This window comes from Pundamilia nyererei, unplaced genomic scaffold (assembly GCF_000239375.1).
Source record: "Pundamilia nyererei isolate P.nyererei 1_Seehausen unplaced genomic scaffold, PunNye1.0 scaffold00013, whole genome shotgun sequence".
NCBI lineage: Eukaryota > Metazoa > Chordata > Actinopteri > Cichliformes > Cichlidae > Pundamilia > Pundamilia nyererei.
Window position 1 is genome coordinate 2,544,688 of NW_005187414.1, and position 12,085 is coordinate 2,556,772.

Here is a 12,085-nt window from a genome sequence, read left to right on the forward strand (position 1 = left end):
GTAAAACGCTCAGGAGGCACTTCAAATATTTACTAGTACTTCCCTTCAATTAATACAAAATAAGAAGTTTTTTTCCATCTATGACAAAAAGTTACAGACGTGCTGTTAACTTCTGTTTGAAACAGCGAGCTGTTTCTCCGTCCATTAGTTTGAAACGTTTGGGAGTTTAAACACGTCTCTGCTGCCACTTTAAATATAAAAGTAGCACTCAATCACTTCTAATTACGGAAAATTTGAAAACATGGCACTACTGTACCTGCATGTTGTAGGGTAAAAACACTGTTAAATTAAAGGTACGCTTTAAATTTACATTTCGTCCCGAGGCTTTGATGGGAACACATATTTAAATATGCAGGTAGGTGTCAAAAAAAAGATCAGAGCTTTAAAAATATGCAGAAGACGCAGATTAATATGGCAGAACAAGGCCTCATATCTGTATAGCATATCCATAATGGTGCAGTGATTTCTCTTTCTGTCTGCTTGGATTTGTTGTACTGTATAAACACAGTGTGCATAGACTAGGTTTGACATATGGAATCAAAATCGTATGTGGCAGTAATTGGTACCTGACCTCAAGAAATTATTCACACAAAGGCAGTCTGGCAATTATGCAAGGTCTATTATAGGGCTCGAGGATTAAAGAGACTTTCAGATAGATTTTTTTTCCCTCCCTCTGTGGGTGGAAAAGGCGTTTAGACAAGCATTTAAATTATGCCACTCTAACACCAGTGGAAGCGGCATTTAGCATAGCTGAGAACCGAGCTCATCTGAATACAAATGGCTTTGGGAAAGATTTTTTTTCTGAGTGCAGAGATGATGCAGCAGGAGATCGCGGCCTGTTTGGAACCGTATATTCCCGTAACGTCTCTGTATCATCTTAGAAACAGACAACAATAGAAAACAATTATCGTCTATTTAGAGTAAACTATTCACGATGAATGTGGGTGAAGATCTGCCACCATCACCCTCACTGGCCTCTTTTTACCGAACACGCAACGTCTCTCATCCTGATTCTGACATTCCAAAAAGTTGACATGTCAGAAAAAATTAACTTTGATGATGTCAATAGTGTTGCAAGAGAAAAAAAAAAAAAAGGGGGGGGGGGATTGCTGCATCAGTTTGATTATTATTAGGGGGCATCAGTGAGAACTGCAGCTGTCTGCTAATTTTCTTTTACTGCAACATTTTGATACTTTGTAACCCCCAAACAGGGCTGTATGCTGATTGGCTGATTGAAAACTTTTTTTCTGCTGCCTCCCCTCCACCCTTTTCCTTCCTTAGATGGAAATGAGTGTTTATTTTATACATGTTTTTGATTGGCTATTCTCCGTGTGACCTCACAAAGTTATGGAAGCAGCGGCAATAGTTTAGAAAAGTAAATCTACTTGAATCTGTGCAAATCTTGAGCACAACACAGAACATTTTTAGCCTTTGCGCATAACCTAAAAGGTAAAAGAACGTAACATCACTGCCAGGTTGCAGAATTTCATACCGAAAGGTGGCAACCATCAACGTCACCCGGTTGACATTCTGCAATTATAACCTGTGATTAAACTGTAAAAGCCGTGTGGCAACCCATTATTTCACTGCCACTATGAATGAACAGCGAGGAAAGTGAGCAGGTAATTGCACAGCCTGTGTGTTCTGGTGCTTCGGTCTTTCTGAGAACCGGTGTGATTGCTGTCATTAAGTTTAGGCAGTAATGTAATGACAAAAAAAAAAAAACTTCCCTAAATGGCAGCATGAGGACCAACTGAGGACAACTCCTTCAGCGTGCCTACAAGTTAAAGAGTATTAAATTCAAATAATTAAACAACGTGCAAATTATGTTTTTCGCCTCCGGTGAAAACATTAGGAAAGAGGAAGCTCGTGCTGTGCTGAGTGATGCATTGACTGATCTGCGGTGGACACACTTCCAGCCATCAGCTTGGGCCTGGAGCCATCGCTACTCTTCTGCACTGACAGTTGGGAAAACACAAGCACTTACTGTACGTGGGCGGTGGCATCTTGTCAGGGAAAATGCAATATGCATTAGACACAATCCAATCTGTCTCCAGTGGATTGATGTGTGTTTGTGTGAGTGTATGTGTGCGCTTCCAACTGGCTTTCACTGTGTATTCGTGTGCGGCGTGTGTGTGTGTGTGTGTGTGTGTGTAAATGCAGCAGAAAGACAGAAAGCGGAGAGTCTCGGTGGGATCACTTGGCGCTTGGCTGGCACACCATCAGACAAACACACTTCATTACAGGCCTATTTACCTGATTAACTGGGCTACTTTATCAGCTGCACAGCACTCTGCAACACACAACTGTCAGCAGCGCCCCGGCTCCCTAAAAGCTCCCCTCCCACACCCACACAAACAGACCCACACTCAAACACAAAACCTCCACTTACCGACTGACTGTTTGGATGACTGACTAGCTTTCTGAAACAAAGCCTAAGATGGCATTCTCCTTCACTCAGCAGACTCCGAGGATGACATCAAATATACCTCCCTGTAGTCTTGAATTAATGTCACCTCTTACAAGTTAGACTCAAATACGACCTGAATAATCTGTTGTGCTAGAGTTTTCCTTATGGGGAATAACATTTGGGTAACCTTTTCATGTAATGGAATGTAACAATCAAAAAGAAATAAAGCCTGGAGCTGTCTCCCAAAGACGGGAAAGAGGACAAAGCCCACCTTGAAACATTATTATTACAGGAGGGTAATGATTTCCTTTTTCCTCTTTGCTTTCTGTGGATCTGACTGCAGGCGAGAAGAAAATCATTTCTCAGCATCAGTTTTAAAGCACTACACCAAACTAAACCTGCACGCCCGATTCAACCCAATTAGACATTTCCCACGCAGCAAGAGCTAAGTTACAAAAATAACTTTTTCATGGTTTGGCAAATGATTAAAGCTGGCACCGCAGATGAATAAAAGTAGTCTAACAAAGTTAAAAAAAAGAAGAAGAATTTCTTCTTATTCTAAGGGTGAACCATTTTACTATGCCTGTATTTAAAGCAGGATCAGCGGTGTAGGATCTGGTTAAAAGATTACATGAGAGTCTTTTGAGGCTGATTTTCTAAAGATTTAAATAAACTTAAGGCTACAAGTCACACTAGGGAGAAGAGTGGAGACCGTGGCACAAGCAAAATTATTGTGACTATCTGCAATGAACTAGCGGTCTCACTGCGTTTGAACTGATTACTCTGAAGACAGGGGCCGTGTCTTTGAGGACACACAGTCTTCAAACCCCTCTTGGTTTATCAAGCTGTCTGCTAATCTACACACACAGAGCATTCACATTAACTACTTACATTTAGAGTCCAGCCTGAACCTCACCAATTTCCTCCACAAACAGTGATGTAGTTGCTGCAGTTCAAAGTTCAAAACGATTTTTACATGTGAATGTAACCAGAATACAACCACTTGATTCAAGTTGCCTCAAAAGAGATGCTTAACAGACGCGATGTGTTTGGCACAGAGTGAATCAGATTGATTGCAATGTGTTGGCAATCTGTCTGCATTTATAAATTAGATAACAGTATTTGCAGACCTTCACCAGTCTGTCTGAGAGTGACTGCAGTCTGCAGCCCCAGCTGGGCAGTGATTGTTTGGACACAGGTTAACTCATGACCTGTGGAACGTGCCCTGTGGTTAAAAGTGGTTTCTGTCTTCTACCTATAAGAGGAAGCTACACCTCCAGAGCATCCGGTGAACGCTGTCCTAATTTTGTCACAACCAGTCACACTTTCTCTCAGTTCAGTAGGAAAGTTTGGACAGTGCTCCTTGATGCCAAATTAAGATCGGCCAGGATCGTCAGCTTGCCTAGCCCGAAGCAAGACTCTTTTTTTCTGTTTGCCATGCGTGTCTATAGAGGCTGCACCAAGCCAAGCGGCCCCATTTGAATTTAGATCACAGGAAGACAGTTGCTGGCAGGGGCAAGCTCCTGGTCACAGCCCATATGATGGGGCCTATCAGGGCTACGGCCCTGTTACTACACCTACAGACTGTACGGCTTTGGCGCTGCTTAGCTGGCATATACAAACATGCATTCACACAGGCCTACTGGAGTTAATCATAATAATGGATGCAAATATATACAGTGTGAAGACACAGAAACATATGGTCACAAGAAACTGTAAATGATGAGACTTAAAGCTTTTTATTCATCATATTCACCAGGTGCATATCCATAGTACACACACACACACACACACACACACACACACACACACACTAGCTACCATGCTGACACTACATCTGTTTGTGCCATACCACGGCAAGCCTCTGATCACAGGCGCTGTCATGTCTCATGGGTGAGGTTAAAGCAGATTTGCCAAAAGGTGGGAGTATATGTGGGGGTGAAGAGAGAGGGAAGTGATAAAATGGGAAATGTGGAAGGTAAAAGAGAAGGAAGAACATCAAGAGAGAAACAAGAAAGGGAACAAATATGATAGGAAAACCGAAACAAAAAAACAGATAAAAGGCAGAAATCATCTGTATACTAAACCCGGCACTGATACTAGGTAGAAAGCAGCAAGCAGACAGCAGTGCTGTTGTCTGTTAATGTCGCCTGGTACGATCTTTGATCTCCTCAAAGAGTCTAAAATATCTGTCAGGTTGCATTTTCGTTCTAGTAAACAGAGCAAGAAAATTGCCTGCTTTTTAGCTCCCGGTGGAAGAGAAGGAATTACACGGAGCGATGTGCTCCATTCAATACAACTGTGATGAAATCATCGTGAGACTTTCATTTCTGATGATTCCATTATTTGAGATCCAAAAATATAATCAGCGAAAAATGGGCTGAAACTACTTTCATGGGACCTGGGTTTTCCTCTGCTAAAAACCAACAGTGGTACATAAGGAGGAGGTTTTCCACTTCCACCCGTGGTGCTGCAGAATACTTCCACAAAGAATTAGTTAATCAGTAAAACAAAATCTGTCACGGTCCTGGGGTTCTGTGGAGTTTTGCATTGTTACTGCAGTTTGGGTTTCCTGTTTAAAGGCTTCGTTCTTATATTTGGATCCAGTTTCCATTATTTGTTTTTAACCCCCTAGGACCTGGCATCTACATATGTGAACATCACATTTTGGGTTATTTAGACCAAAATACTCAATTTTGCTCTACAAGGGCCTGATATCCACTTACGAGGACATTATACTGCTACTGTTCTACCGAATATCCTCATATGTGGCTCTAATTTTTCTTAGAAACAAAAATTAGGTAAAAAAAAAAAATCTGGTAATTCTTTGTTTTTACATTCATCGGGACCCAATCAGCCCAAATATCAAAGAGAAATTAAAAATGCATGCAGTGGAAGAGTTCGGGTCTTAGGAGGTTAATTCATGTTTTTTCAACTAACATGCTGAGCTGTAGTTTCTAGTTTTTATGGAGTGCTGGATGGTTTACTCCTCTAATTCTTTTTTCCAATTCTTAGTCTTAATTTAGCTTCAGTTCCTGCACCGAGTTTGTTATTTCTGGCATGTTTCGTTCCCTCTGTGCTTCTTCCTTCTGTTTTTGCACCCTCATCTTTCAGCGTTCCTCTCTCCCTTCTTCATGTTTAGAGCGAGTTGTCTTGTCTTTGTGTTTAGTGATGTGTCTGTTAGGTCGTTTCCCATTTTTGACAGGCAGTCTGATTATCCTGATTACGTTCACCTGTGACCTGTTCCGCCCCTGTTTCTTATTTCCCATTGGCTTCAATATATAAATGGCCTGTTTCCCCTGCTTGTGTGCCACTCTCTAATTTGATTAATCCTTCTGTTTTTGGCTTTGCTTGTGTCTTGAACTTGCTCCTGTACTGCTCCATTTTGCTGGTTGTTTCTGACCATCACTGTGCAGTACTGTTGGTCAGTAGTGATTAAAGTAACTTTTCTTTGATTGTGAGTCAGTGCAGAGAGCTGCAGTTAAGACATTTCAACACTTGTGGCAAATGGGACTGAAGCTAATCTCAAAGTGTTTCTAGCACGTCAACAAGCTGCATTCAAAACTGGATCTTATCTAAAACAATCCGTCACATTTCAGATGTTAATAAAGAACCAGAGGGAAAAAAGTGGAAGAAAGTGGCTTCTTCTGTTGAGACCACACGGAGGCGATGAATAAACGTTGCCCTTCTTATCGTCACATACCCAAATACACATGAATCTGTTCAGCTGCCTGGCTGGAGTAAACTGACTGTGCTTCCCACCACCGGTGCATTACGACAGTCATTATCTGAGAAACCTGTGTAAATACTTTATTGATTTACCCAACTCTGACTTTGCTGGTGTGAGAAGTCTCTGACTTCAGGAGTTGAAATCTATTTGACTAAAATATCACAAAACAAAAGTCTAAGGCTGATCCCAACAAACAAAAGACAAGCTTATTTACATTAGATGGAAAAGTCACCAGCAAAGGCCAAACATTGTGATGTAAATGCATAAGCCTGGTTACACTCCCTGGGAGAGTGCTGATCTTTATCATTTCACCCTTTGTCTCATCACACACGCGCACTTCTCCGCTGTACTGTATAGCGTGCTTGAGATCAATAGCGAGCGCCATGTGCAAATACATCTCAGTGGTTGTTTGATATTGTCACCGGGGAGCTCCAGGGTCTGCTTAAAAGCATGGAGGAGAAGGAAAATAAATTCCTCTACCAGCATGACTAATATAATCCCATTCAGTCTAAAGTGTCGCGCATTCATTTTGAGAAAAAGAAAATACCTCATGCCGTTTCAAGCCCAACATTTCAAATCAAAGGATCACTTAAATCAAGGGCTACTGTTTTCTAAACAGGCAGATGTATTCTTTTCTTCAGTGTGAGAATATGCAGTAGTAGACCGTCTGCTAACATCCACGACTTGAGAAATGATTCTTTTTTTTTACCACTGATGTAATGAAGAGGCTTTAATGTGACTGTGACCTCCCATGTTTAGCCTGCAGCTAAAGGTCAAACACGAGTATGAAGCCACAAAACCTAAAAAAAGACAAGGAGCTCCTATTCAAAACAAACAGTGAGCACTGCAGAGGACCTAAATGCAATAATTCACCTTTAGGGAGTAACACTGAGATCTGTCTTCACTTTGACAGCTACAAATCAAAGCTTTCAATTTATTGCTCAGCCTTCTTTACGGCCCTTTACCTGTGGTCGCGGGCTTTGGTTAGCGACTGAATGAATTAGATCACTGATACCAGCAGCCCGAGATGAGACTCCTCTGCGGGGTGGCTAGCCTCACTCAATATGAGAAAGTGAGCCGCAAACTGAGAGGGCTACAGTATCGAGCTGTGGTGCCTCTGCACTAACAGGAGCTCTGGCTGACATGGTTCAGGCCAGACCACAAGGACAACACACTGGGTGGGAAGGATGTCGAGGCAGCTCTGTCCATGTTTTTACCATTAAGACACCGATTTGATATAATTAGTTTTTGGGTTGAAATTTTCTCTACATCTGAAGAAAGACTGAGTTCTTAAGAGAAGGCTGGAGGAATCGCAAGTAAACAGTTTTTGTGTAGTACAATATCCAGCAGCAGGTCAGTGAAAGAAAAAGGAAAGACATAAAGATATACAGGACTCTTTAACCGTGCTGGTTTGTGAAGTCCTGAAGTGGGTGAATATGACCAAGAACGACACTGCTCAATTATCTGTTCACCATAATTTACTAAATGATCATCACGCTGTATTGCAGGAGTCTGAAGACGCAGCTTTAAAGCTTTTCATGCACTGCCTTTCAGAAACAGATCCATCCATGTTTTTATGCAGCGTATGACTAAGAGTTGGGTATTGAGATATTTTGTGTTTGAGGAGGATGGATATCGACAGGCTATAGACAACAAAAAGGCAGAAAGCAAACAGTATGGACCAGAATTAAAAAACGGGAATCTGAACGCTCACCATCAGTGCACCTCAAAGCCGGTGATGAATTCTGCATTTACAAGAGCAGCGTGAGTTTCAGATGCAAACAGTATGGCATAAAATGTTCATAACCTGAGATGTTTTCATTACTTATCACAATAACTTTAGCTTGTTAAGGTTAATGCAGTGAGTGGGCTGCTTATACAACACTGTGTGTACGTCGGAGCTCATTGTATATGCAGCTGTACAGTTATTTGCTTGTTTGTTTGTTTTTTCATGATATTTGCTGTTGGCAAGTGTGAAGTTGGAGTGGTACTCTTAGTTGCCTGCTAATTAAAAAACTGGAGCACTAAAGGCCAAGATATCCTGACATCCTATTATGTGGTAGCTGCCTGCAACAAACAGCACTGCCTGATGCACTCAAAGGACAAACAGTCATCAACAGTTAATGCTTATCTTTCAAAAACAACAAAAAACTTTAGTCTCCAAACCCAAGCCATGAAAATCCAAATGATACCCTCAAGGAAAAAAGCTCCACAGCCAAAACAGACTGCATCATTTCAACTGTTTTGGAATTTGGTGAAGTGACATCGTTCTCACCAGGATCAGGAAACAAACCATTATGGAGTGGCCATGAAAAATACCTGTTTCAGCTGCTGTGTGTGTTGCACAGTCCAACATTATCTCAAATTCTAGCAGCATAACACATAAAGATGATGCATTCACTCAGTCATAACAGCATCAGGAACATCACCATGTCATCACACCTCAGCCTCACTATTTAACCCCCCCAAAACAATCCACTGCTGAACAGTGTAAAGCTTTGTTCTCAGGCAGACCTGCTGAGTTGTCAAACAATGGCAAACGGTCTGCATGAATGCAGAGATAAGACAATTAAGAAACTGATGTGCGGGAACGAGCAGAGCAGGACAAAGACGAGTGATAAGTTTTCTTCCCGAAGGTTTAAAGTGACAGAAGTTCACTGACTGAGTGGTTTTTAGCCAGGCACAGCTGGCTTCACACATCTGGCTTTTTCTTTTCCCCTTTTTTTGTGCAAATAAAACATGACGGACGTCCACGCTACGCCAGGCGCAGCAGTCGGACTAGCACAAGGTTAACTCGATGAAAAGAGCCAGCTCCCACTGGAATTTCACCTCTTTCACATTTCAACATTCTCCACATTACTGCAATGCAAAATTTACTTTTGCAGAAAAAAATTATTTATGATAGTACATTATTGAATATTGATCTGTCTTTTCTAACTCTGAGCTACTTTATGATTTCTTTTTTAAACATGCAGTATCAGCAACAAAAAAGGGAACAAATTTCTGTCTCCACCTGAATGCATTTTCCAAACCAATGACTACAAAACAGACCTACATCTACATTGGGTACGTTTTGATTTCCCCCCTTTGAATGCGTTAATCAGTCAATACTGTCCCACATGCTACACTCACACTTAATGCTGGCTTTAAGCACCTACTCTCTAGATGCTCATTATCCGTCATACACGTACGATTCTTTACGGGCCTCGAGTTCTTGGGAAAGTACTTAAATCTCTCCACTGAATCCTGAAAATCTTTGTAAAATAGTGAAAGAGTCAAGAGCAATCTGAACAATAGTCCAATAATATACTCTCCCACAGCTTGGAGTGTCCCTATTCTTTCCATCTCATAAAACCTTTATGTGGCCAAGCTCTTAAAACTCAGACAAGGAGAGCCCATTTCACCAACTGGGAAAAGTTCAATTTCTCTCTAGAATCTTTCCCAGGAAAGAAAATGCTTGAAAACCCTCCTATTAAATCTTTCAGCAAATCCTTCCATAAATAATGTGAACCAAGTGTGCCAAGTCACACTTCTGTTGTAACAGAGCGCTGTCCACACCCTTAGAAAATCTATAGTTAGTAAGCAGCAGCTACACCGCCACCACTTTTCAACCATATTTAGAAAAACAGACAGAAAAGATACTTGAACTCTGCAAAGCTACTTCACTGTCAACCACTGCACCTTGTAAGATGCACAATATACTGTCTAAAAGCAGCAAAACACCGCTCCATAAGCTCACTGAAGAAATGGTTTTTAGAATATAAAAGGAGAGCTGAGTGAGCCGCATTAAAGGTCTTGTACTCTCAGACCGATAAACCCTCTGCCAAAGGCAGTAAGATTTTAAAATCATCACCATAAGACGCAAGACAAACAGTACGCAGAAAGTGGCTGGAAGGACTCTCACCTCTCTCGCAGGTACTATCCCAAAAGCCGGTCCCAGTACAGTCACAAATGAAGCGGTTCCAGCCCTCCTTACAGACCCCGTTGTTCTTGCAGGGGTTGCTGTCACACTGTTTCCCCGTCACCTTACTGCACGAAGACTTGATGCCGGTCATGTTCTGCGACTGAGCTATCTGCCGGATGTCCTTGCTGCGGCCATCGATGAACAGATCCCGAACACAGCCCACATAGCCGTAGTTGAGCATAGCTGTCCAGAGCTCAGTCGGGAGCACCAAGCCCATTCGGCTGTCAGGCAGACCGCCCAGATAAAGGTCCCCCTCCAGGTCCAGGATCTCATTTTCCCCGCTGGCTGTGAAAGGGGTCCGACGGCTGTTTACTGAAATGATGCCTGAAGGGGGAAAAAGGCGATTACTGACAAATAAAATATCATTAAATCGACTTGTGTTAGAAAAATGCTGGGGTATCCACTCTGACATGTTTCTTGGTGGTGTTTTTCAAAGCAGGCCTCGTATTTTACAGTCTAAGTGATCTGCCATGTTCTACTGGCTGACAAATAAAAACACTGCTTGCTTCAGCTACAGTTCTTGAACCCAAGTAACATCTATTACCTTTAGTCTATAGTTCTTTCCAGAACCTTTCAAAGAGACTGACAGTCCTTTTTTTCATTCATCAAGGTGAGGACAGAGCTGAAAATGACAGATTTCTTTTGGTAATTTTGTACTTGAGCTTTAACAAAGTAGAGATGCACTCAGCAAAATTGTGAAAGATAGAAATAGCGCAGCACACCACCCCGTGCTAAAGATGTGGGCTGAGTAAGTGGAGGTGCAAACCTATGTTTGGCAGCCAAAATTGCACTGATCACAGACTTTAACAAGCTCTTCAGGGAAACTCTATTTGTGTCACCAAATAACAGAAAAGAAGGCTGAACAAAAAAAATCAAAGAAAAAACCCTCAAATCTGACAAAACTACTCGTCTCCTGGGAAAAGGTTACAGAGCAGGTCACTGTCTGCACCTGTGGACACTCAACGATCGCTCATATAGTACTAAAACACTTTAGAAACTCCTCATTTCTTTTTATTTTGCAAGGACAAAAGGTGTAACGATTTATTGAAACATGCACAAACATACGTGGAAAAACGGTGTTTAAGGCAGAAACTGTGTAAAAGCCTGAAAGTCAATATTTGGTATGACCAACTTTATTCTTCAACACAGTCTGAATGCTCTTAGCCAAGCTTTTATGTCACGTCTTTAAGTAGTCTTCAGGAACAGTTCTCCAGGCATTCAAAGCTCTTCTTTGGACATTTCAGCCTTTTGTTCTGTTCTCTGTCAGCACGATCCCACACTGCGTCAGTAATATGCAGGTCTGGGCACTGGGGAGGCCAATCCATGACTGATGGTGTTCCACTGTGTGTTTTTCTATCTACAGAAGCTATTGCCAGTCAGATGCATTCCAGATTGCACTTCAAGGTGGATCAAAATCTCATGATGTCATGGTACTGAGTCTGGGACCCAGTGTTTGTGTTTTTCTGGGTTTTGTATATTCTTCGATTTAGTGTTTTCCATGGTTTAGTCTCTTGTAGTTTTAGCTCCCTACGTTCTCCTGTATTTAGTGATTTCTTGTTCCCAGATTTGTTACTGCGCCTCCTCCTGTGTTCCACGTCTAGTTAAGTTTTCATGTCTGCTCTTCCACAGCTCCGGTGTCTAGTCTGCGTTTCTGTTTTTGTTTCCTGTTTCCAATTTTATTTGGATAGTTCCTTGTCTTGTGTATAGTGTGTTCAGTTTCTGTGTGTGTGATTAGCACTAGCTGTGTTTCCCTCCTGGTTTCCATCCCCCTGGTTTTAGTGGGTTTTTTTGCTTAGTTTCCCCAGTTTGGTTTGAAATCCGTGTTTTTGTGTTTCTGCCAAAATAAACGGTACACTTTCAATTTAAGATAAGATTCTGTTTCCATCGTCTGCCTTTGGGTTCACATCTATCTAATCAGCTGGAGGTCAGATGCATCAGGTCCTGTGTGAGGTTTTTGCTGGATTTTCCTTTTCTTGAGGAT

General features: G+C 41.8%; 1 protein-coding gene across 11 annotated transcripts in view; it reads right to left on the reverse strand.

Moving 5' to 3' along the window:
- nrxn3b (neurexin 3b) overlaps positions 1-12,085 on the reverse strand; it is a 318,108-nt gene that overhangs the window by 210,236 nt on the left and 95,787 nt on the right. For all 11 annotated transcript variants that reach the window (XR_001290266.1, XR_001290265.1, XR_311495.1 and 8 more), the window contains one exon: positions 10,045-10,428. Coding sequence is in view for 8 of the 11 variants with exons in the window: in XM_013908704.1 (XP_013764158.1) it covers positions 10,045-10,428 (384 nt within the window). In the remaining 3 variants the exon portion in view is untranslated. The remainder of the gene's footprint in view (positions 1-10,044; positions 10,429-12,085) is intronic.